At 37.2% G+C, this 26917-nt stretch overlaps 2 protein-coding genes across 3 annotated transcripts in view; both read left to right on the top strand.

The window, feature by feature from the left end:
• LOC114648962 (zona pellucida sperm-binding protein 3-like) overlaps positions 1–26917 on the top strand; it is a 73127-nt gene that overhangs the window by 41011 nt on the left and 5199 nt on the right. The window lies entirely within an intron of this gene.
• LOC127527230 (extracellular calcium-sensing receptor-like) lies at positions 460–23938 on the top strand. Of its 2 annotated transcripts, XM_051925302.1 has the most exons (6): positions 460–638; positions 4146–4425; positions 7351–8178; positions 10718–10945; positions 12437–12560; positions 22921–23938. In XM_051925302.1, the coding sequence occupies exons 1-6, from the start codon at positions 535–537 to the stop codon at positions 23841–23843; spliced, it is 2487 nt and encodes an 828-aa protein (XP_051781262.1). In that variant the 5' UTR covers positions 460–534; the 3' UTR covers positions 23844–23938. The 2 variants fall into 2 exon arrangements, with proteins under 2 accessions (XP_051781262.1, XP_051781263.1); XM_051925303.1 differs by lacking the exon at positions 10718–10945.

The raw sequence follows: 26917 nt of genomic DNA on the forward strand, positions 1-26917 counted from the left end.
TAGAGAGATTAAGAAAGGAGAAAAACACATTTATGTGACCAGTTTCTAAATGTATATATCAATGCTAGTACAGGTGGAATAACAGAGGATGAAGACAAAACTGATGGACCTTATGAACAATGCTGCACATCCTCTCTATGACAAACTACAATTAAGTGCTTTGAGCCAACTAATTATTTGGAAGAATTTAAAAAACGCCATCTTTTTAGTTTTTGTTTGCAGTTTTCCATCATTGTGAGTATCTGAAATCTGAAAGTGTGCGGTTTGCTTGTGTCTGTCTTTTTTAAGTATAGGTTTAGGTATAGGTTTTTAGGTGTAGTTTGAATGATACACCCATCCAATAAAGCTAAAGGAAATTGTAAAACCCTCTAGCAAGCTTTTTATTTTAATAACGTTTTCATTTTATTTTCAGTCATTTTGGCTTGTCCTGTGATGGCACTGAGTCTTGCCCCGCTCCTCCTGCTGCTCTTCTTGCCATGTTCAGGTTCCCAAAGTTCTGGCTGTCAAAGCAGTCCCTCGATCTATGGATTGGAGATGGAAGGAGATGTTATTATCGCTGGAATGTTTCCTCTTGGTAAAAGCAATACTGTCACTGATAGACATTTTACTGAAGCTCCCACGCCTGTTCGATGCCAAGGGTAAACATGTTTTCCTCCTCTTTGTTATCGCACTCATTACTAATTTTGGGTTTCATTATATGGGGGTACACATGTTTATTATAAAGATAATTCAAATGTCCTTTATTTTTTTAATTCTGCTTCCCATTAGGGTCTGGCACAATGCTTAGCGCTGTTACATCACAACCCTACAATTGTGCAGACAAATCACTGCTTCCATGGATTTTGCATTTACATAATTTTTTTTCTGTTCTTCTACCCAATTCACAAGGCCATGCATGTTGGTTTCATTGATAATATTATGCAGTGATTGAGTGTGGGTGTGGGCATGCAAGTAAATTTGCTTATGAGAAAACTTGCTCCCCATTCTGATACAGCCAAGACAGGCAACACGAAGGCTTTAAAAATGAACGGGGTAAACAGATAGAGAACTCAACGCCACTGGGATAGACTCCAGCTCCCATATCAAATAAATTTTATTTGTCGCAGTACAACATGTGGTAAAATGCTTAGTTGCTAAACTGAAAGCCTGTTTATTAAAGAAAACTATAAGGAGACGGTAAACTACTAACTATAGTACACAACTTAACAAATATCAATAATACTTGTTTTAAATTACAATACTGTTAAATGATACAGTAGTATGAATTATATCTAAATTTTTAAAAATAGGTAATAAATAAATACAGGAGAATTAATAATAGAGCATTGTGTAGCTCTAGGCACTATCCTCATTTAGGATGCCAACGGACTGTGTACAGAAGCTCCTCCTCAGTCTCTCTGGATTTGTCTTCGGACAGTGGCAGCATTTAACTGACTGCAGCACAGAGATAAAGGATTGTTGTTGGGATATCTGGTATCCCTGATAATTTTCTTTCCCCTGGTCTGACATTGCTTGGTATAAATATTCTGAAAGTTAGAGACTACACACCAGGTGATGCTCTCAGTTGGCTGAACACTATCTGCAGAGCTTTGTGGTTCTGCTGTGTGCTGTTTCCAGATCAGGTCAAGATACTTTCAGTGGTGGATGTGTAGAACCTCATTAATAACTGGGAGGGCAGCCTAAAATTCCTGAGGTATCTGAGGTGGTAAAGCCATTGTTATGCCTTCTTCACCAAGGTGACAGTGTTCTTGAACCAGGTCAGGTCCTATGTGATGTAGATACAGAGATATCTAAAACTATCCACCCTCTCCACATGAGTGTTGATAATACTGAGTGGGTAGTAATACCTTTGATGTTTTCTCCTAAATTCCACAATCAACTCCTTTGTCTTGATGACATTAAGGATAAGACTGTTGCCCTGGCACCAGTGTGACACACTCTGCACTCCATCAAGGTAAGTCTCCTAATTGTTGTTTGAGATCAGGCCCACCACAGCTATGTCTTCTGCAAACGTAACACTGATGTTAGAGTCAGTCATGCGAAACCGGGAACCCCTGTGTTGAGAATGAGAGATGATGAAGTATGGCCTCCCACCCCACCAGGTCCTTGAGCTTGGTGATGATCTTAGAGGGATTTATTGAGTTAAATGCTGGACTATAGTCTATCATTAGCACTTGAACATAATAATCTCCTATTAAATCTCTATGAAGATACAATGCTACCTGCTGTGCCATCATATAATATACAACTTATTATGGTGATGGTGAGGACTCTTCATCATTATCAGGTTCAAATGTTAACTTTTGTGACACCATTCATTCCATGAAAATTGATTTTTGGAAGATGAACATTACACACTATTTTGTGTGCATGTTGTGCCATGCAAAACAAATGATATGAAAAGCAATCCTTTCTTCTTGGCTATTCTGCAGTTTGCAACTAACAATGTTTAAGATACTCTGCAATACTTTTAAGCACAAACTAACTTGCATGTTTTTATAATTGCTGAAATTTCTAGCTAAAGGGTTGACCATCCAGTGCATTCTTGAGCACCACGCCATGCCACGCAATATCTGCTTTTGTTATCAGCCAGCCACCTCATCTCATTCCCCCGTCTCTTTAAAAGAAGGGGTTGCCGCAGACTTGCCCACTTTGAAATGTGACACTCGACCCAGAGGATCGTGAGTGAGGATGGCCCCAGCCGGCCCCCAACTCCTGAGGTCCCACCTCCCCTTCCCCTTGAGCCACAGCCTGTCTCTTGCTTCATGCAAATAATTTGGTACCGCAAGCAAACTATGATACTTAGTGTGATGAGAGAAGTCACAAAATCAACTGGAATGTTCAAGCAAATTATAGAAAAAAACCTAAATCTAAATCTGTTAAGTGGACAGACATACATACACACAGACAGACAGACAGACAGACTTTGGATTTTATATATATATATATATATATATATATATATATATATATATATATATATATATATACATATATACATATATACATATATACATAGATATATATATACATATATACATATATACATAGATATATATATATATATATACATATATACATAGATATATATATATATATATATACATATATACATAGATATATATATATATATATATATATATACATATATACATATATACATAGATATATATATATATATATATATATATATATACATATATATATATATATATATATATATATATACATATATATATATATATATATATATATATATATATATATACATATATACATATATACATATATACATATATACATATATATATATATATACATATATATATATATATATACATATATACATATATACATATATATATATATACATATATATATATATATATATATATATATATATATATATATACATGAATAGAGGATTGTGCAATTAAAAAATGTTTATTCATAAAAAATACAATTTCTCAATTGACAAAAAGTAGTTAAATCATTTTATTAAGAAGAAGGAAAAATAGGTATGTTAAAAATATAAAAAGTGATATAGTATGAAAATAATACTAAAAATAATGATGAAGTAATAATGAAAATAATGTAATGTAATGGAAATAGCCAATATTTTAATAAAAAAATCATGGACATGTAAACAAAAATGACCAAAGCTGGAGTTAACCAATATTAGAATGATGAGAAGAAAATGCTTACACAGAGCTCAGGTAAAGAGATGTTTCTTGACACATTCATCCAGTCTTAGTTTTGTTCTTTTTTTGACTACCAGCCTAACGGACAAAACAGATCCAGAAAATGAATTGATGGTGGGCCTGTTATAGACTGGCACTCCCTGTCCAAGTCTTAATGGCTCTAAAATGGGTTAAATGGACTTGATAATTGATGTAAAGTATGACTGGAGTTGTAAACCCAGCATTAGCTTTACATATGTCTTAAATGAATATGTCAAGAAGTTATGCTAAGAGGGTTTTATAGTAAAGGATGTTATCACATGAAAAAAAAAAAGCAGAGACATGGCTCTTAAGAAACAGTGAATAATGCAGTTTTGCAACATGTGAACAATTATTTTACTGTTATAAACATAAAAGCTTAAACTGATTTATTATATTTATATCTGATGTTTATTATTACCATAGGATCAACGTTCGAACATACCGTTGGTTAAACACTATGATTTTTGCCATTAAAGAAATCAACGCAGATCCATATATTCTTCCCAACATTACTCTTGGATACAGAATTTATGACTCGTGTGTTGTCGTACCCCAAGGCATAGACGCTATTCACTGGCTGGTGACTGGACACGACCAAATGGACCTGAGTTATAGCTGCAGTAATCACACGCGATTGGCAGCTGTCATTACGGATGGAGTGCTGTCTACTTCTTTCCTGCTGGGAGTCTACAGTTATCCTCAGGTACTGTATCTACCATGAAAACTGGGCCTTTTGTACCTCTTGTTATGCTGAGTAAGTGTAGCACCTCTTAAGTAAATTTGATATTCAGTAACTTTTACTATACCGATGTAACAATGAGATATATCAACCAAGCAAATTAATTTTATTATACATATTTTATGCAGGGGTGGCAGAGCTGGTGCCTCATAGTACATAGACCAGGGTTCATGTCCTGGGCCTTCCTATGTGGAGTTTGCATGTTATCCCTGTGTTTGAGTGGGTTTCCTCTAGGTGCTCTGGTTTTTAGAACATTAGAAAAATCTAGACAAGAACATGCCATTCAGCTCAACAAAGCTCGCCATTCCTATCCGCTTAATTCCTCTAAAATAACATCGAGTTCAGTTTTGAAAGTCCTTAAAGTCCTACTGTCTACCACGCTACTTGGCAGCTTATTCCATGTGTTTACGGTTTCTGTGTAAAGAAAAACTTCCTAATGTTTGTGAAAAATTTACCCTTAACAAGTTTCCAGTTGTGTCCCTATGTTCTTGATGACCTCATTTTAAAATAACAGTCTCGATCCAATGGACTAATTTTCTTCATAATTTTAAACCTTTCAATCATGTTTCTTTTTAATCTTTTTTTGCTTAAACTGAAAAGGATCCTCTCTTTTAATCTTTCCTCATAACTCATCCCCTGTTGGAATAAGCTCTTCTCTTGACCTTTTCTAGTGCTGCTATGTCCCTTTTGTAGCCTGGAGACCAAAATTGCACACAGTAATCCAGATGAGACCATGCCAGCAGGTTGTAGAGCTTGAGCAGAACCTCCTTGGACTTGTACTCCATGCATTTTGCTATACAACCTGACATGCTGTTAGCCTTCTTAATGGCTTCTGAACACTGTCTGGCAGTTGATAGTATTGAGTCCACTATGACTCCTAAATCCTTTTCATAAGGTATACTTTCAATTTACAGACTTCCCATTGTGTATTCAAACCTAGCAGTTTTACTTCCTACTTGTAATACTTTACATTTACTTACAATAAACTTCATCTGCCACAAATCTGCCAAGACAGCATGCTGTCCAAATCCCTATGTAATGATTTGATAGATTAATAATAATAATAATAATAATAATAATAATAATTCATTACATTTATATAGTGCTTTTCTCAGTACTCAAAGCGCTATCCACACAGGGAGGAACTGGGAAGCAAACCCACAATCGTCCACAGTCTCCTTACTGCAAAGCAGCAGCACTACCACTGCTCCACCTGTGAGATTCAAGGTTATCTGCCAATCCACCTAGCTTGGTATCATCTGCAAACTTAACCACCTTGTTATTTATATTTATATTCCTATTCAAATCATTTACAGTATATATTTTAAAAACAGCAGTGGCCCTAGTACTGTCCCCTGAGGGACATCAGTCTTAATATCAGTTAATTCTGAAAATGTATTTCAGATATCTTAAATTGTATTGTAGATATCTGAAAATGCTATTGAGATATCTTGAAATAATTGAGTGTCCTTTTAAAGATATCTTAAAATGCATTTTAGATATCTTGAAATACAATTTGAGATATCTTGAAATACATAGTTAGATATCTGAAATGGAGCAGAGACCCATTTTAAGATATCATAAAATTAATTTTAGATTTTAGATATCTCAAACAACAGTGAATTTTAAGTTATCTTAAATGCTTCTTCAGATATCTTAATTATATTTCGAGATATCCTAAAATAACTTCCTGCACATTTTAAGATATCTCAAATGCATTTCCAGATATCTTAAAATTCATTTTGAGATATCTCTAAATGTTAATTCGGCTTGCCATAAGTATCTCCTTAGTAGTCCCTTTTACCGCTGGTATAATCCACTTCCTCACTTGTGAAGACCTCAGTAAAATGCAAGCATCTGCTATTTCACTGCCTGTAATTTTAATTCTCCTTTATTGTTCCTGTTGAACTTCACCTCCTCCTTTCTTCACTATGTGCTGACTTAAAAAAGATGAAATGGAATATGATGGCAGTAAGAACTTGACTACAATTTGGACAATGTGCAACATGTTAGGATGGTCAATCAAAATCCAACACTCAGGACATCTAAAAACACATCAGGAAAGAGCACAGCCACAGCATTGAGTCAGCATTTCAGGACATGGTAAGGACGGCAGCGCAAGTTCTGTACAGTCCGCTTTGCAGGTTTTCTCAAAGTCTGTTATTATATTTTCCTCAAAGATACTTCCACAGTACTTAAAAATAAGGCAGCATAAACAAACCTACATCATCCCTCAATGCACACTTAACAAAGCATTGCCAATACTAAAGATCAAATTACAGTATGGTTAAATATACAGCATATGTCAATCCTTTTTTTTCTCTATGCAGATAGACAATATGGATTGGACACTTACTTACTGCTAATTTCAAATACCACTGTAGCACTCGCTTAATATTATAGTTAAGATGCAAGCAGTGCCTCTGCTAGATTATTCTGTGAACGCCCGCACCCATGATCTGTGCCCTAGGCGAATGCCTAATTCACTTTAATGGTGGCACCGGCACTTGATGTAAGCCCATTGCAGAGCCCGCCAATGCACAAGGAGAAAATTTACAATCATCAATGTATGTAACTCCATCATCTACGGAGAGTTGGAAGAAAAATCAGAGAATGTGACAAAAAAACCCAAATGGGAAAAATGTGCAGACTCCACACAGATATCAACAGAACATGGAATTAAGACCCAGAATGATGGATTTATGAATCAGCAGTGCCAATCATTGCAATGTTGTGCCATTCAGTGGAAAGAAATCAAAGTTCTGAAAAAGATACAGCATTTTTAAATAACTGCCATCTAGCCATTCCTGATGTCAGTTGTACGGATTTGTCTTTTTAAACTATCATTCATGTCACTTTGACTGACTGCCTTATATGTTTTTGTTACAGATCAACTATTTTACAAAAACCCAATCTCTGAATAAAAAACGTGAATTTCCATCATTCTTCACAATTCTGCCATCTGTCATGTCTCAAGGGCTAGGACTGGCACGGCTTGTCAAATTTTTCAGCTGGACCTGGGTGGGGATACTGGCTGATGATGATGACTATGGCCAAGGCATTTCCACAGTCTTTGTACAGGAAGCAAAAGCCTTGGGAATCTGCATTGAATTTATAGAACGAATCCCAATTCCTTACTCTGAAGACCTCGTCCGCCATATTGTGGAAAACATTAAGGCTTCCACTGTGAAGGTCATTGCTGTTTTCTCCTGGGAAGCCAACTTGTATCCTGTCATGAAAGAGATTGAACGACAAGACATCACTGGGAAGGTCTGGATAGGAAGTGAAGGGTGGTCTAATTCCAGAGTTATGTCTACCAATGAGACCTTTAAGATACTGACTGGAACCGTAGGCTTCACCATTCATATACGGGAAATGCCAGTGTTTATTAAGTACCTACTGAGCCTTCATCCCTCGAAGGCTCCACAAGATCAGTTTCTCAGACAATTTTGGGAACAGGAATTTAAGTGTAAATTACCAGAGACAAATTCATCAAGTCACTCTGTGGAAGAGACGCTATATTGTAAAGGTAATGAAGAAGTAGCCATGATGAATAATATTTTCCTTGATATAACCAATCTGAGATTCACCTACAACACCTACAATGCCATCTATGCTGTGGCTTATGCCCTACACAATCTCAGTACCTGCAAACCAGGGAAAGGGCCTTTTGAAGGAGGAAGCTGTGCAAGCATTAAGGATTTTCATGCCCAGCAGGTAAATAGAAAATTGTTTGAGATTAGATTAGATTATGCTTTATTTGTCCCCAAGAGGAAATTAAAATAGTTGGGAAGTAAAACCAAATTTAACTAAAATAATTTTTCATTTATTTTTAATTAGTCTGATGGAAAACTAGTTTAAAGTTCTTACATTGAGTTAGCAACAGTGGTATCACTGCATTTAGGACAAGTACCCCACATCTCCCAGCAGACAGCGCTGTTTCACAAAAATAAACTAAATACTAACCTTGTGTGTATAATGTAACGTATTACAAAGATGATTATAGCTAAATCATACTGAAGATTTTAGTTTTCTTTGATATCCACAATGAAATATTTATTTTTGTAATGTGTGATATTTTCTTTCTGCATGATGCCACTCTCCTATTTCTGGGTTGCTTTGGCAGACCCTTGCACCCTAATGTCTTCTTACCATACCTTTGCTCATTTAGGTGCATGTGCAGCTTTTCTTTTGAAGAATGCAGTGCTTTTAAGCAACCTACTGACTATTTTGTTTTTGTTTTTTGTGACACAATTTAAAGGATGCATGAGCTGGAAATAGATAGAACTTTATTCGTCCCCAAGGGGAAAAAATTACTTTTTACAGAAGCTCTTTAAATAAATTCATACATAATAAATAAATAAATAGATAAATAATTACACACACTTTAGTTTGAACACACACCAAAATGAATTTAAGCAAGAAAATTAAAAAGAAAGAAAAGTTCTGACTTGACTGTCACAGTCCCAGTGAGACATTATGCAGACGTATTGCTGTTGGTATAAAGCAGCCCTATAGTGTTTCTTGACCCAGTTCTGCTGAAAAATTTTGTTAAAGTCCATAGTGTTACTGTGTCAGAGAGAGGATGTGCAGCTTTATTCCTAATGGCACTTAGTTTAATTTTAAATCTTTCCTCCACTACAACCTCCATGGGATCCATAGTGTGTCCTATAACTGAGCTTGCACTTTTAATTAACCAGTTGACTCGGTTGGCCTTTCTTGAAATAATGTTACCAGCTCAGCACACCACAGCGTAGAAAATCACACTGGCCATCACAGAGTTATAAAAGATGTGAAGGATGTCACTTCTTACTTTTAAGGAACACGGTCCCCTTAGGAAAAAGAGCCTGCTCTGCCCTTTCTTTTATAGTTCTTCTGTGTTCTGGCATCATTCCAATCTGTCATTAATGTGGACCCCTAAGTACTTGTAGGAGTGGAGCACCTCTACATCCACTCCTTGAACAGTGACCTGACATAGATGCTCTTTGGTGCGGCAACAGTCAATAACCATTTATTTGGTTTTGCTGATGTTAAGATGAAGACAATTTTCTTTGCACTAAGAACCGAAGTTCTCCACCCCACTCCTATACTCTGTCTCATTCCCCTTACCAATTAATCACAAAAGTGCAGAATCAACTGAGAATTTCTACAAGTGACATGACCTACTGTTATATTTATAGTGAGGTGTGCAGAGTAAAGAGAAAAGGAGACAGGACTGTTCCTTGTGGTGCTCCAGGGTTGCTCACATCCGTATTACAGACACAGTACTTGAGTGTCACAAACTGCTGTCTGCCTGACAGATAGTCCATTGTCCAGGACACCACAGGCTCACCCACCTTCATATCTCTGAGTTTACCCCTTAACAGGGATGGCCGAATGTTATTGAAGGAGCTGGAGAAATCAAACAACATAATCCTCACAGAGCTGCCAGCTTTGTCCAGGTGAGAATAAGCCTTGTGGAGCAGATCAATACTTGCATCCTCCACTCCATTCTTTGTCCAATAAGAAAATTGCAGTGGGTCCAGGTGGTCTACCACAAGAGGAATCATATGATGTGAGACATAAACATGGTCCTGCAGGTTTTCCTTTATGTAACTTTCTCAGTTTTCACAGTTGTCTCCTTACAGCTGTGGACAGTCCACACTGATGGTCAGAGCTGGACTTCTCATTGGTCATTCCAGTTTATGTGGCAGGAATTGTTGATGTAGTTGGGATGGTGTGGGGAGACTTGCTTTGTTCCCTTTTTGTCAAATTAGTAATGTTGCCTCTGGGGACCCATTAACACTACAAGAAATAATGAATCATACCATAAATAAAACAGAACTTTAAAAAGTTGAAGAACCAGAAATTTTTAAACAAATTTTGCACCTTTTAGAAAAAAATACAAAAATTGTTAATTTTGTTAAAAGTTCAGATAAGAGATTCACCTCCATATCCAGTGAAACCCTTGGTAACAGCAAAGTACACTGACCAAAAATTGAAACTGAAAAAAAATGATGCAAAACATCGACCAAAATAAATTTGTTCATAACTTAACTGAAAAAGATGTCCAAAAATGAAGCCAATGAAGGCCCTATGAATGATCAGAATCTGACATAAAGACGTATAGTATGTAAATATATAAACAAATTGAAGAAGAATGAGTAAAAGCTATAGCCTCATGATTCATAGTAATTTAGAAAGGATATCATTTCCTTTATTTAGCAGTAGAGCATGATGTGCAATGTAAACAATGTTCTTCATTTCCATTCAAAAGATTCTTCACTATGTTGAGAATCTGAACACCCATAGCAAAGATGGAGAAGACATATATTTCGATGAAAATGGAAACCTCCCCTCCATCTATGATATTGTCAACTGGCAGCTGACCACAGAGGGAGATATTCAGTATGTCAAAGTGGGGAGCTTTGACTACAACATGGGTCTGGGGAATAATCTCATTGTCAATGAGAGTGCCATCAAATGGCCAGCGGGAAAAAGAGAGGTGAGAGCCTACCAGGTGGCCACATTTTCATTCTCTTTCCAAAATGTGTTCTCTTTTAGACTCACTTCAGAGCTTGCTATGCAAATTTGTAACAGTAAAAGTAAAATCTTTGTACCGTAATTCATACCACTATGTGACACATTAAATCATCAGGTTGGAGCCAACAATGAATGAAGCCTCTGAGTGAAAGTGTTTACATTTTAGCTGACTTCCTTGAGGAAATGAAACTAACCTTTAAATATGGTGTCATCCATCAAGATGTTTCTTAGTAGCCACACAGTTAAAATATTATTAAGAAGTTGAAAAACACCTGGATGGATGATAGATTTGTGGAGTTTATTATTATTATTATTATTATTATTATTATTATTATGAGGGACGTTCAAAAATTTTCCACACTTCAATATTTTCGTTGGAAACAGTGAAGACGGGAGGAGTAATAATTGGGCACTAAAAAGTTGGTACGACTCTGGGAAAATTGTGTCGCAAACAAAGGTGACTATGTAGAAAAGTGATGTCATTTGTTTTTGAAATTCTTAATAAATAGAGTTATTATTATTATTATTTATAATAATAATGAGAATATAAAAAGTTTCACTAATGAACTGAGACCATTCAGTCTATCAGAATTTGGTTAGCTGGTAGTATGTGGATGGCATATTGGGACAACTTAGCTATGCAGGCACTGTGTTGGAATTTTCAATGTTTATTTTAAGTAGAAATTCTTATTGCACTTAGGTGAAACTGAGAATGTATACTGTAAATAAATAGATAAATAATTTATAGGTTTATAAGGTCATTATTGTCAAGTGTACGGAGTGCAGTGAATTTCTTGTAAGACTGTTTAGTGCTATGAGTAGTGGGTTCACTTAACCTACCATGAAACTTTATTCTCATAGAGCTGACATTAAAAGTTTTTGATTTTTTTAATATTCAAAAACTGTTATTGCTCTGTGGATACAAAAATCCATTAGAGATAACAGAGAGACAGAATTGCTTCTGGGACTGAAAAAAGCTGTAATCAAATAAATCAAAAGGCAATGCTTATCTTAGAACCCAGAGGAAACTTAGTGAGCATTTATAAGACCTCTTGACGCCTATTTTCAGAAGCTGTTGCACACAGGGGAAGTTCTGAAAGACTGGCAGCTACTTCCTATCTTCTTTACTAGCATTTAAATAACTTGTAATTACTGTATACATGCAGGGTTTCTTTCTTTCTTTCTTTAAAGCCAAAGGGAACCTGAAAATGAGAGATTAACTCTGTCATTCAAATCCAAATCGGTGTACTGTGTCCATGACACCATCTTTAATTAAGCTCTTCTACTAATCCATTGCAAGCTACTAGATCTCTAGGACATGTCTGAGGCATGATGCAGCATAAATAAGACGTTCAGATTCTGAAGCTGCACAAAATTGAAATGAATAGTGTAAGTCAGTCCCCCGCCGATAAGCTCTTTTTGTAACACCTTCCCCCTTTGTTCACATTTTCAGCGCCCCATCTCAATATGCACAACCAGTTGCCTGCCAGGTTCGAGAAAAGCTCCAATCCGTGGGAGACCAGTGTGCTGCTTTGACTGCATTCCTTGTTCAGATGGGGAGATAAGTAATGAAACAGGTGAATATTAGTTACTGAGAACTTTGATAAGTGTAGTAATGAAACATTCAAAAATACTTGATCAATTGAGCAAACCAATTGTGAGATTCCTTGCCTATAGAGAGAATGACCTACTGGACAACAATTCTGAGTAATTGTCTTGTCTTGGGATAGGAGTATTTAATCCCCTTCATGTGTTATATTTTTATGTTGTCGAAAACTCTTTATAACCTTAACCATACTGAAGTGCATTGACTTTAAAGGGGTGGCATATAATGCAACATGACTTGTGTTCTTGTGTTATTGTAGTCCCAGAAGATTGGGCAGAAGAATATTTTTGATGCTTGGGCTTTTGGCTTCCATAACAAAGTCTACATACAGTAGACTAGGACTTTCCGTGAAGTTGAAAAAGTAAAATAAAAATTCAAATGCTCAAACGCAGGGTGAAGTTTGAGTTTATTGTCATTAGTGGTGAATGATCCCAGCTGAATTCACTCCACCTTAACTATGGCCAAATTGAAGAAATGTTTGAGAAATTCACCAAAAGTTGTCAAAATGCACTGAAGTTAATGGAAAAGGAGAAGCCAGATCAGGTTTGAGTGGATCATGATGGTGTAATGGCCTTTTAAATGTGTCCACAATGGTTTCTGAAATGTCTGACAAAAATGCTTAAACTGATAATTGTGGTCAAAAATATGACCTGAGCTTTGAGGCAGCAGGGCTAACCATACCTCCCCAAGTTAAAATTAATATATTTAACAAAATAGTAAACTTTCTTGTAGACAGTGCAACAGGAGCAGGATATACACCATACCATACCATTTTCTAAGACAAATTAATGCTGAGCAGGGTTATGAGGAGAAAAGATGTAGAACAGGGTTAAATGTTAAAGTGTTGTGGTCCCAGCGAGATCCCTCTTTAATAGTGACAGTACTATGTTAAAACAAAGAGGAAAACAAGAAAAAAATGTTTAGTGATCGTTAGCAATCATAATTTTAATGCTTCAGTAGGTAGTCTGGCTCTGAATCCAGCCACAGGGGATGCACAAACCAGTGTGTTTCTTCCTGCCGGTCCCAAGCCCGGATAAAGGAGGAGGGTTACGTTAGGAAGGGCATCCAGTGTAAAATTTTGCCAAATCAATATGCGGACAACAATACAAATTTCTATACCGAATCGGTTGAGCCCAGGGTTAACAATGACTGCCACCAATACTGTTAGTCAACAGGGTGCTGGCGGAAATTGGGCTACTGTCGGCCGGAGGAGAAGAAGAGGGGGGAGACGTGTCCGGAGGCAGGCGGAGAGGAGGAAGGTAAAGAGAGTGGAACTGAGGGTAGGAACTTTGAATGTTGGCAGTATCACTGGTAAGGGAAGAGAGTTAGCAGATATGATGGAGAGAAGGAAGGTTAATATATTGTGGGTGCAAGAGACTAGATGGAAGGAGAGTAAGGCCAGGTGGATTGCAGGTGGATTCAAATTGTTCTATCATGGTGTGGATAGGAGGAGAAATGGAGTAGGGGTTATTCTGAAGGAACAGTATGTCAAGAGTGTTTTGGAGGTGAAAAGAGTGTCAGACAGAGTAATGATTATGAAGCTGGAAATTGGAGATGTGATGATTAATGTTGTTAGTGCATATGCCCCGCAAGTTGGGTGTGCGATGGGTGAGAAAGAAGATTTTTGGAGTGAGTTGGATGAAGTGATGAACAGTGTACCCAAGGGACAGAAAGTGGTGATTGGAGCGGATTTCAATGGGCATGTTGGTGAAGGGAACAGTGGAGACGAGGAGGTGATGGGTAGGTATGGTGTCAAGGAGAGGAATGAAGAAGGTCAGAGGATAGTGGATTTTGCCAAAAGGATGGACATGGCTGTGGTGAATACGTATTTTAAGAAGAAGGAGGAACATAGGGTGATGTACAAGACTGGAGGAAGATGCACACAGGTAGATTACATCCTATGCAGAAGAGTCAATCTAAAGAAGATTGAAGGCTGCAAAGCAGGGGAAAGTGTAGTTAAGCAGCATAGGATGGTGGTCTGTAGGATGACATTGGAGATCAAAAAGAGGAAGAGAGTGATGGCAGAGCCAAAAATCAAATGGTGGAAGTTGAAAAAGGAAGACTGCAAGGTTGAGTTTAGGGAGAAGGTGAGACAGGTACTGGGTGGTAGTGAAGAATTACCAGATAGCTGGGAAACTACAACAGATGTAGTAAGGGTGACAGCAAGAAGGGTGCTTGGTGTGACATCTGGAAAGAGGAAGGAGGAAAAGGAAACCTGGTGGTGGAATGGGGAAGTACAGGAGAGTATACAGAGGAAGAGGATTACAAGGAGATAAGGCCCAAGGTGAAGAGAGAGGTGGCGAAGGCTAAAGAAAAAGCGTATGATGAGTTGTATGAGAGGTTGGACACTAAAGAGGGAGAAAAGGACCTGCACCGATTGGCTAGACAGAGGGATTGAGCTGGGAAAGATGCACAGCAGGTTAGGGTGATAAAAGATAAAGTTGGAAACGTACTCACAAGCGAGGAGAGTGTGTTGAGCAGATGTAAAGAGTACTTTGAGAGGCTTATGAATGAAGAGAACGAGAAAGAGAAGAGGTTGGATGATGTGGAGATAGTGAATCAGGAAGTGCAACGGATTAGCAAGGAGGAAGTAAGAACAGCTATGAAGAGGATGAAGAATGGAAAAGCCGTTGGTCCAGATGACATACCTGTGGAAGCCTGGAGGTGTTTAGAAGAGATGACAGTGGTGTTTTTAACCAGATTGTTTAATGGAATCTTGGAAAGTGAGAGGATGCCTGAGGAGTGGAGAAGAAGTGTATTGGTACCGATATTTAAGAATAAGGGGGATGTGCAGGACTGCAGTAACTACAGGGAGATAAAATTGATGAGCCACAGCATGAAGTTATGGGAAAGAGTAGTGGAAGCTAAGCTAAGAACATGGGAAAGGCACTATATAAATAAAATGTATTATTATTATTATTATTATTATTATTAAGAAGTGAGGTGAGCAGCAGTATGGTTTCATGCCAAGAAAGAGCACCACAGATGCAGTGTTTGCTCTGAGGGTGTTGATGGAAAAGTATAGAGAAGGCCAGAAGGAGTTGCATTGCGTCTTTGTGGACCTGGAGAAAGCATATGACAGGGTGCCTCAAGAGGAGCTGTGGTATTGTATGAGGAAGTTGGGAGTGGCAGAGAAGTATATAAGAGTTGTACAGGATATGTACGAAGGAAGTGTGCTCGTGGTGAGGTCTGTGGTAGGAGTGACAGATGCATTCAAGGTGGAGGTGGGATTACATCAGGGATCGGCTCTGAGCCCTTTCTTATTTGCAATGGTGATGAACAGGTTGACAGATGAGATTAGACAGGAGTCCCCGTGGACTATGATGTTTGCTGATGACATTGTGATCTGTAGCGATAGTAGGGAGCGGGTCAAGGAGATCCTGGAGAGGTGGAGATATGCTCTAGAGAGGAGAGGAATGAAGGTCAGTAGGAACAAGACAGAATACATGTGTGTAAATGAGAGGGAGGCCAGTGGAATGGTGAGGAAGCAAGGAGTACAGTTGGCGAAGGTGGATGAGTTTAAATACTTGGGATCAACAGTACAGAGTAATGGGGATTGCGGAAGAGAAGTGAAAAAGAAAGTGCAGGCAGGGTGGAATGGGTGGAGAAGAGTGTCAGGAGTGATTTGTGACAAACGGATATCAGCAAGAGTGAAAGGGAAGGTCTACAGGACGGTAGTGAGACCAGCTATGTTAGATGGGTTAGAGACGGTGGCACTGACCAGAAAGCAGGAAACAGAGCTGGAGGTGGCAGAGTTAAAGATGCTAAGATTTGGATTAGGTGTGACGAGGATGGACAGGATTAGAAATAAGTACATTAGAGGGTCAGCTCAAGTTGGACGGTTGGGAGACAAAGTCAGAGAGGCGAGATTGTGTTGATTTGGACATGTGCAGAGGAGAGATGCTGGGTATATTGGGAGAAGGATGCTAAGGATAGAGCTGCCAGGCAAGAGGAGAAGAGGAAGGCCTAAGCAAAGGTTTATGGATGTGGTGAGAGAGGACATGCAGGTGATGGGTGTAACAGAACAAGATGCAGAGGACAGAAAGGTATGGAAGAAGATGATGCACTGTGGCAACCCCTAATGGGAGCAGAAGAAGAAGTAGGTAGCCTGGCTCTGACAGTTGCAATCCTTGGAATGAATGCCATCTTCCAGTTTCGTTATTGTTTTATAGTGGACTGAAAGGGGCAGGACTTCCGTGGGACAGTCACTCATCTTTGGAGCAGTCCTCCTCCACTCTTTGGCTGAAAGAAGATTGGTCAGTAGCTGCCTCTCACCCTCTCTGTCCACCAATTTACTTTGTGGACTAAGCCTTCCACACTCTCCTGTAGTGCACTTACATTTAAATATATATTGTATCTGTATCCTTATGATTTTCAGCAACCATATCAATGGAGAGCCCAAACAGTGGATTTAAAGGGAATTGTTTGCAAGTCCACATAAATGAAGTCAACAAAAAACAACAGTTTTGAATATGAGTGATTTGTCTTTTAATTTTTGCAAAGAAACTTAATTTAACATATTATTATTATTATTTACTTTTTTAAAATCTAGCATATTTGTAATAAGTAGCTACCTGTGTAGCTCTTCATCAGTGTCATTAGCATGACGTTGTTGATGCATAGAAACATTTGCTGCACTCAGGTCTTTCCTGGTGAGGTGCATGAAAGTGCCAAAAAATTTAAAAGTGCCTACATGCGCCATCTAGTGGCTATGATTCAGAGTGTGCAGAGCGGACTGCTCCATACACACATACAGGTCTTTTCTTTATTTATGTCTAATATACATTTAAACATTATTATATTTGTGTTTGCACATTTTGTAATAAAATATACTCCGTTCTAAAATCCCAAGTCAGATTTATATTTATTTACCTAATATCTATAGTAAACTGCTGGGTTTATGAACAACTGTGAAATTTATTGAAACTAATACAGTATATATTAGTACACCACATAAAATGAATATATGAATTTAAATATACAGTATGTCAGTACTATACCAAAGAGTAAAACAGCATTAATCCTACATTTATGAAAGTCTTATGTCATAGAGAGGGTCATAACATTGGCTGTGGGTGGTGGAGAGGCACCATTTACAGCTTTGCCTTGGGCTATCAAAAATACTTGAACCAACTTTGGTTTTTGGTAATGGACGTACAATTTCAAAGAAGAAAGTAATTAGTTTGAATGGAAGGACCAGGAAAATAAGGAGTTTATATAAAACAAAGCTGACACCAAACCAGAAGAAAGGAATCGACTGACAAAACCCGAAATACCAAAGAGAATTGTGCATAATCACCAGTAAAATTATTCAATATTTTGGGGCTTATGATGAGTGACTTTATATACTGTTGCTCTTGATGATATCATCAACTCATATTCCCAGTGCATGATGGGAGTGTTGGCAAGATAACGAGTGACACAAGGCTTTCAAAATGGCATCACGCTAAGCCAAAACAAAATATCCTTGAAAATAATGTTATTAAATTAACCACTTAAAGTCCCCAAATATAAAATTAAACAACAAAAATTGATTCTCTAGGTAACAAAGCCCTAGAATCGATGTAAAGACAAGTTTTTAGGCTTAAGGAAAACTGAAGAAAAACAAATAACATTAGTCACAGCAATTGTTTTGAGGGATCATCCAATTTCTGTTAAGTGATGGACCACTACCCTGACATTTTTCTGCAAAATGTCTTCATACAATTTTGAATTTACTCTTCTCTCTTGATAGCAAGTTAACTAGTCACTGAGTGAGCAAAGCAGCCCCAAACCGTGATACTTCCTCCACCAGGCTTCACACCCAGAGGAGCAGTAGCACTACATTTCCGCCACTTGTGGACATTTGTGAATCAATGAAAACTGGTGCTTTCTAGTATTAGCAATCTGTATAATTCTTCTTCCAAGGTCCCATAATATTTCTTTTGATTGGGAGGTGGTCTACATGAATAGATATTTGTTGAGAAGAGCAGACACCTTCAGTAACTAAACTTTGTAGGCCTTTTTTATAGGTCAGGGAACCTCCAACCCACCAGCATGCTCATCTCATTGATCTGAACACCTGACACCAGTTTTTACTTTCTCGTATACGAAGCATAGGGAAAGGACTGGAATCCTCCAACAATTCCATTACAAGATTTTGATTAATCTCGACGTTTTAGATCTCCCTGAGTCTGAAAATACCATTTTTGGAATTATGCGTGTGTGTATGTCTGTAAACATGATAACCTGAGTGTGCTTTCACTTAGGTCAACCAAATTTTTCATAAAAGTATTAGGTTCAAAACCTACATTTCTATCAACTTTTGGGTTATTTCCATTAATCAGAAGTTGTACTTTACCTTTTATTCATGCAGCTGCATAGTCTGATTTAATCAACTTTACTTTTATAGTAATTGTTCAGTATATTATTAATTTATTTGATTTGTTGTTGATGGTTCTTTAATGCACATAATATAAAAGTATAATCATCGTCGTGCAGTTTACTCCTCAAATATCCATCCCCATATCTGAGTATACGAGAAAGTCTAGAGGAGACCACTCTCGATTTTTTTAAGTACAGTACTCATTAACATAGATGTTCGCAGACTTTCTCCAGACTAGACCATGAAAATTTAAAAAATGTGTTCAGTATTTATAAAAAGAATTGAAGAACTGTCAGTCATTTTCTAACCCACTTAATCATGAACAGGGTTCTGGGGGTCTTCGGCAGCCTATCCCAGCTAGCATAGGGCGCAAGACAGGAACAAACCTTGAACAGGGCACCACAAGAAGATTTGTTTGTGTGATATTAGTTCAACTAGATTTTTTTTTGTCATTTATTTGTGATATAACTGAAGATCAGATCACTTTGTTATAAGTAATTAATGCAGGTATCCAAAGAATGCCAAAAGGTTCAAACACTTTTCTTTTTGCAATTGTATATATTGTTATGTTATTTGGGGTTGTAAAACGACCCAAAAGTATAAAATGGAAAATGTCATGGTTTAACTGTATGCTACTTTTCCATTCATTGATTTACATCCAGAGTACTTTTTAGGATGTTTATAATGTCTGTCATATTTCACTTTATTTGTAATTTTTCATTTATTAAAAATATGGAATTTAACGTATTGGATCCTTCACTCCAAATACACGACTTTTACCTGTTACATGGCAAAAGACATAGATAGCAGCGGCCAAGAGCAACATGTAAGCAAGGGGAGTGGTTAGAGGCAGAGCCGCATACTGACAGGTGTAATAAACTTTATAAGCGGATCGTGTCATAAGAGAAGTGCAAGCAGCTGATGCCAGTAGTATAGCTGCTAGCCTGTGTGCTTCACTTCTTTAAACATGCACGACATTTTGATGCCATGAATGCTGTTTCCTATATAAGGAAGTGAGCTAGAAATTTCCATTATCGAAATTCTATTCTTACAGAGATATGACAAATCTGCATGCAATTTTGGTGCATCTCTCAGCATCTATTGAGCATTTAATGTTACTCTTTGGTGTTCAATATTTGTTTTTGTAATAAATCCTGTCTGAAGTAATGATAACAGTTTTGCATGAAATCTAAAAATGATGTTAATTAATCTAATCTAATCTAATCTAATCTAAATCTAATCTATGATGTTAATTAATCTCTGTGGTGCAATCTGATAGACCACAACAACACTGAATTTTCCATACTTTAGTTTGGTTGATAGTTTCTGAGATCTTCTGTATATACTCGCGTTTAAGTTCTCCCGGCAGGACTTGATTTTACCGTATAATTTCCAATATTTTTTAATGTCGGTCGTATAAGTCGAATGCGGAAAACTCACGCTATTGTTCCAAGAGACTGTGATATGTTAACGCCCACCTGAGAGAGTAACCATGGAGCACACTGCCTTTCTTTTCTATGTATTGTGCCTACGTGACCACACGGTAATATCTGAACTATTCAGAAGCAACGTTTGCATTGTTTTGTGTTTTTTTTTATCTCACACCCTCATACACCTTTATCGTAAGAGCAACCCTTATCTACAATGGAACATTCGATCAGAAGAAAATATGAAGCTGGTTTTAAATTAAAAGTCGTTGAAGTGTCAAAAGAAATTGGTAACTGCGTTGCTGCAACAAAACTCGATGTGTCTGAGAAACTGATGCGAGATTGGAAGAAGCAAGAAGATGTAAAAAAAAAATCTAAGTGTCGTATTTTTGAACGGCATATAAGTCGGGATCTGATATTGTTATCAATTTTTCAGGTTTCAAGACCCAACTTATACTCGAGTATATATGGTAAATATTTTCCGTTTTTTATTTTATCTTTTGTGATCAATTTTGTATTAAATAAAGACAAAATGACAGGAGCTGAGCAATATTACAGTATATAATTATATAACAATATTATAAAAAAGAACACAAAATACTCAGTCCCAGCATGAGCCAATGGGTAAATAACCTAGAAAAATCCATTTGCCAGAGAAGAGAAGAGTAGAAGAATCACAAATAAACCACAACAGCAAATTTTTAAAAAGGGACAACAATCAATAGTTGACAGAAAAATAAAGGCATTACAGCAAGCCAGGTTTTGTACAAGTATCAATTGCACTGCTGGAGGGTCCATTAATTAATGGTTTGGACAATAGTGATTCATTCAGGTGCCTTCCAGTGGGAGGCAAGAATTAAAATGGCTTTTAAGGTACTGAGGCAGAATAATTTGCATTCAAGGGGTTTAAGCAGAAGCATGGAGAGCACTAAAAGAAGAAATATTTGAGACAGCTGTAGGATGTTTAAAGAATGAAAAGATTAGGTGGCATACGTGAATCTGAAAGGAAAAGACAGGAGGGCAGTGCTAGAACGTGAGGAGAAAAGTGCCAGGTAAACCAAGGGGACATAATTGACAAACAGAATGGACAGTGAGGCCCATCATATGGCACTTATGGGGAGTAGAATAAAGCCTATGTGGAATTCTGAACTGGGTGTGCTAATATTTTGGATTTCTAGAGCAAAAACTTACCTTGGAAAAAATAGTGTCCCATGCGAGAAATGAAGAGAGAGGAGAAAGGTCTCTAGATCAGAGATAAATCAAGTGCAGAGGCTTGTAGGATGCTTCACAAAATAGTGAGTAGATGGTAGAGACAGTTTTTTTTTTTCTTGGCAGAGAGAGTGAACAAAACAAAGTGCACAAGGAGTAATTTTGATCGAGGGATGAATGGAGAAATTCCAAATGTTTTAATTTTTGTTTTTTAAATTATATCCTGTATATGACCATTGTAACTATTTCACTACACAAGTAGTTCACTGTAGGTCAAAGGATACTTCATTGTGTTGAAAACCATTGAAGTAAGAAAAGCACAGAGATAAAATCTTAATGTCAAGCCAAATCCTAGGCAACACAGGAAGAAGTTAAAAAACAGTAGTGATGAGTAAAACAGGCAGGTTTCAATTATTATTTAATTATTTTTGTAAAACTAATAATTCATTTTTCAGCCAATTTCAAAATTGCATAATCCAAAATTCTAAAAAAAGAGTTTTTTGTGGTTGATTTAAAAAAATTTTTTCACGCAGAAAACAAAGAATACTGCTCCTTAAACCCTCTTTCATGCTTCTGCATGTACATTTCTTCTTTTCTGCAGCTTCTGAACGCGTGTAATCTGAATCACATCAGTAAAATCAGTTCTATTTAAGCCAATCATTCATAGTGCAGTTTGTCTTTAAGAACTATAACACTTTGCACATATTCCCACACAAAGTCACCATAACTCACCATTCTGCATATTGCTGCATTTTCTCCTTGCCACATCATTACCTAATAACTGTTTTGTCCTAGTTGAGGATATGCACAGTAACTTTGATTTTTTTAAATTTGCTAAGGATTTTTATTTAAATACTAAGTGACAAACAGACCCAAGTGGAATTAATGCATGAAAATGCTTCCAGACAAGAACTAAACGTCTTTCTTGTGTGAAGGGCATGAATTTTGCAGGAAGCTAAACCCAATTTGTTTTCCGAAGTGAAATACTGACTTTCTCTGCAAATTCAATTTTATGAAAATAATTTTGTTCATCACTAAAGTATGGTTCAACGATAAACATACTGTAATTAAAGGGCATCTTATTATTTTGTGAGTTGTTGTTTTGCTTAAAATGGTATTCTTAGGTTTGTTCTTTAATATTTTTATACCTATTTAGCTTATAAGTTTATTTTAACCAATGGATTCAGTCTCCGTTTTTTTTTAAATTCTACATATTGCTTTCTTTAGCTTTGTTTTCTTACTTATATATATATAATAGAGCCATTCTGAACACTGAAAACTGTAAAATCTGAAACTCAGAAATGTTTCATGATACGTTTTTCCTTCCTTAGATGCTACATCATGCCTGAGATGTCCAGATGATCACTGGTCTAACAAAAGACGTAATGCATGTATTCCCAAGGTGGTTGAATTTCTGAGTTATGAAGAACCACTGGGCACCACTCTGGCATCGCTGTCTGTGTTGACTTCCACAGTTCCATCTTTAATACTTTGTGTTTTCATGTGGCATGGTGATACACCCATTGTGAAGGCCAATAACCGTCAGCTCAGCTATGTCCTGCTCTGTGCTCTAACACTTTGCCCACTCTGCTCTCTTATCTTCATTGGGAAACCTTCACCAGCTTCTTGCTTACTCCGTCAGACCACATTTGGCATTATATTTACCTTAAGTGTTTCCTGTGTTCTGGCCAAAACCATCATCGTGGTCATTGCATTCAAGGCCTCCAAACCGGGCAGTAAATTACACAAATGGGTGGGCTCCAAGCTGCCAAATACAATTATATTTTTCACTACCCTCATCCAGGTAGGCATCTGTTCAGTATGGCTACTGTGTGCTCCCCCTTTTCCTGAAACCAACATGAAAGCTCAAGTTGGAAAAATAATTTTGGAATGCAATGAAGGTTCAACTTTAGCATTGTGGTGCATGATGGGATACATGGGCATCCTTGCCAGTATTAGCTTTTTGGTTGCCTTTCTTGCACGAAAGCTTCCTGATAGTTTTAACGAGACAAAGTATATCACGTTCAGCATGCTACTCTTCGTCAGTGTGTGGCTTTCCTTTGTCCCTGCCTATCTCAGCACACGAGGCAAGTACATGGTAGCTGTTGAAATATTTGCCATTCTTTCATCCAGCACAGGGCTTCTGGGCTGCTTTTTCTTCCCCAAGTGCTACATCATCTTGATCAAACCTGAGAAGAATACTCGAGAGTTTATCATGCGCAAAAGATCATCTTCTGCTAATAGAGAACTATAGAACATTTCTTTATCACAATGACCTAGATCCCATACATATTCTGTTAAACTGATTATTGTACCTCTTGTTTATTTCAAATAAATGTGTTATACATGGCCTAGAAAAGTATTTCCTTATGTATATAATAACATCCATATGACTTAATGTTCTGAAACCTGCTTAATTAATCCAATTCAGTGACAGAACCAGTCCCAGCAACATCGGTGGTGAAAGGGAATCAATCCTGAGCATCAGTCCATCACATCTACCCATCCACACACAAAAAATGTCAATTTTAAGTTTCAAATTAATGTAACATGCACATCTTTGGAATGTGGGAGGAAAACTGAGGTGAAAGTTGGGAGAAAAAGAAAACTCCAGGCCAGTAGCGTAGCGTGGGTGTCAGCCACCCGGGGCGGAGGAAAATTCCGCCGCCCCCTTATTTAGGTATGATTCACATTTTTACAAGATATTATTATTATTTATTGTGAAATTTTGCCGCCCCCTAAAAGTGCCGTCCGGGGCGGGCCGCCCCTGCCACCCCCACTACGCTACGCCACTGCTCCAGGCAGCAAACAATCAGCCACAGGATTCAAACCATGGACGAATTATCCATCAGGCAGTAGCACCACCATGTCACTGCTAGTTTTATAATAGCTAAGGTGGAAATGTAATGGAAAACTAGAAGGTTCCAAGAAACTATGAATGAAGCCAGATAGCTAATAGAAAATGATTATACAGTAAAACACAAATGGACTCAAGTGTGTGCCACTCTGCAGAATGGCCATAATTGAAAGTTGTGGAAGTTGACAGGGACATTTCAAATTTTCTTATTTAAAAGAACAAATGGCAACCCCACTACGATTCATTTTTCACAGGAAACGTGTTAGGTGGAGTTTTGTTTTCCTCTCTTTTACAGACTGAATATTCTGTTAACAGGGATTTTATTGCATTTTATTTAATATTTATGAATATCTCTTTATTTCTGATCATTTAAATAGTTGTGTTGTCATACATCGGAACATTGCAGACCAATTTATTTTATTGTTTTGTATAAGCCTGGAATGCTTATCTTCAGAAATTAGTCCTACGTCACAATAAAGTGTAGCACTACAAATACAATGTAATAATGTATTACCTTGCGTCCAATGCTGCTAAGGTTACGCAAATTTGAGAATGCATGAATGTACAGTGCTTATAAAAAGTATTCACTCTTTATTGCTACAGTATATAAAATTTAATCTCAGCAGATCCATTTGGCTTTTTTGACATTTATCAACAGAAAAAAAAACACTTTAATGTCAAACTGAAAACAGATCTCTGTAGAGTGGTCTCAATTAAGTACAAATACAAAACACAAAATAATTTATCTCAAAAGAATTCACGCCCTTCAGTATGACACCTAAATCCTCACAGGTGTAGCCAATTGGTTTTAGGAGTCACAGAATTGGTCCAATGGAGTTCACCAATCTAGAGTTTCAGTTGATTGTGTTCTAAACGCATCTCATCCCTTTCCAATCAGTATTGTAGCCTTACCAAAATAATGAAAACAAAAGAACACTCTTAGCAACTCAGAGAAAAAGTGTTTGAAAAGGGGATGGAGACAAAAATAATGTCCATTTGGATCTCATTAAATCAATCATTAACAAATAAAAAGTGTACAACATAACGGAAAATCTGCCTAGAGCAGGCCTTTCACAAAACCTGAGTGATCATACAAGAAAAGGACTAGTGAGGAAACTACCAAGAAAGCTATGAGAACTCTGAAGAAGTTAAAAACTACAGTGGCTAAGATTGGAGAGAACTGTTGCCAGGGTGCTTCACCAGTCATAGCTTTATAGGAGAGTGGCAAAGAGAAAAAACGCACATGACATCTTAGCTAGAGTTTCCAGAAGGTTCATGGGAGTCTCTAAAGTCAGGTAAATAAAGGTTCTATATTCTGATAAGACCAAAATGAACCCTTTCAGCTGTAAGACCAAAGGCCAAGTTTATACACTGTACATTATCAAAAACACATCATTCACACCACGAAGCATGATGGTGGCAGCATCAGGCTTTGGGGATGCTTCATTGTCGCAGACCCTGGTTGTCTTGAAAGGGTTAAATGCCTACACTAAAAGACAAGAAAATCGTGGAGAAATACCTGAAACAGTCTCCAAGTATCCTGTGCCTTGTGAGAACATTTGTTTTCCAGCAAACCTAGACAGGAATTGTTTTGAAACAGCAATGTCAATTTCCCGGAGTGGCTGTGTCAGAGTCTAGACTTGAATCCAACTGAGAATTTGTGGTTGTAACTGACAAAGGCTTTTTACTTACAATCCTCATGCAGCCTGACTGAGCTTAATCAGTTTTGTACAGAAGCATGGAGGAAAATCGCAGTGAGCAGATGTGCAAATCTGATGGAGACCTGTGCACTCAGACTCAACACTGTCATGGCTGCCAAAGGCGCTTCAATTAAATACTGACTTGAATGGGTGAATACTTAAGAGATTAATTATTTGTGTTTTACATTTGTAATTAATTCAAAATACTTTGCAGAGGTATGTTTCCACTTTAACATTAAAGAGTCTTTTTTCTGTTCATCAGTGTAAAAAAAACGGTCAAATTAAATCCACTGTGATTCAGTATTATATCTCTCTATTATAATGAAAAAATCCTGGGACGAGACAAGACGTGACTTTTTCAGAGAGATACTTTCATGCCCCATGAGATGAGACTTTGTGCGAAGAGATTTAACCATGCCCGGGGACAGAAATAAAACAAAAGATGAAAAAGTAGACCATCTTAAAGAATTCAAAAACGTTGACACGATCCACATACAGAGCAGGTTAGAGATAATGAAAGTACTAAAATTCAAAAGTCTCAAAAAAATAATAGTAAAGATCACATTAGCGCAAACAAATGGAAATTATTACTTCGTGAAATAACAGAACAGCAAAGACAGATTGAATATATTGTTCAGATTTAAACTTTAATTCTGAGACTTTTAGATCGTCTAATTTGTGTTGCGATCAGGGAAAAGTAGTGTTTCTTTCCAATGAAGAGGCGCATCCGTGAGAATTAAAAGATTTGTTGTTTGGTGAAAGTGAAATCGA

This window comes from Erpetoichthys calabaricus, chromosome 3 (assembly GCF_900747795.2).
Source record: "Erpetoichthys calabaricus chromosome 3, fErpCal1.3, whole genome shotgun sequence".
NCBI classification, from domain to species: Eukaryota; Metazoa; Chordata; class Cladistia; order Polypteriformes; family Polypteridae; genus Erpetoichthys; species Erpetoichthys calabaricus.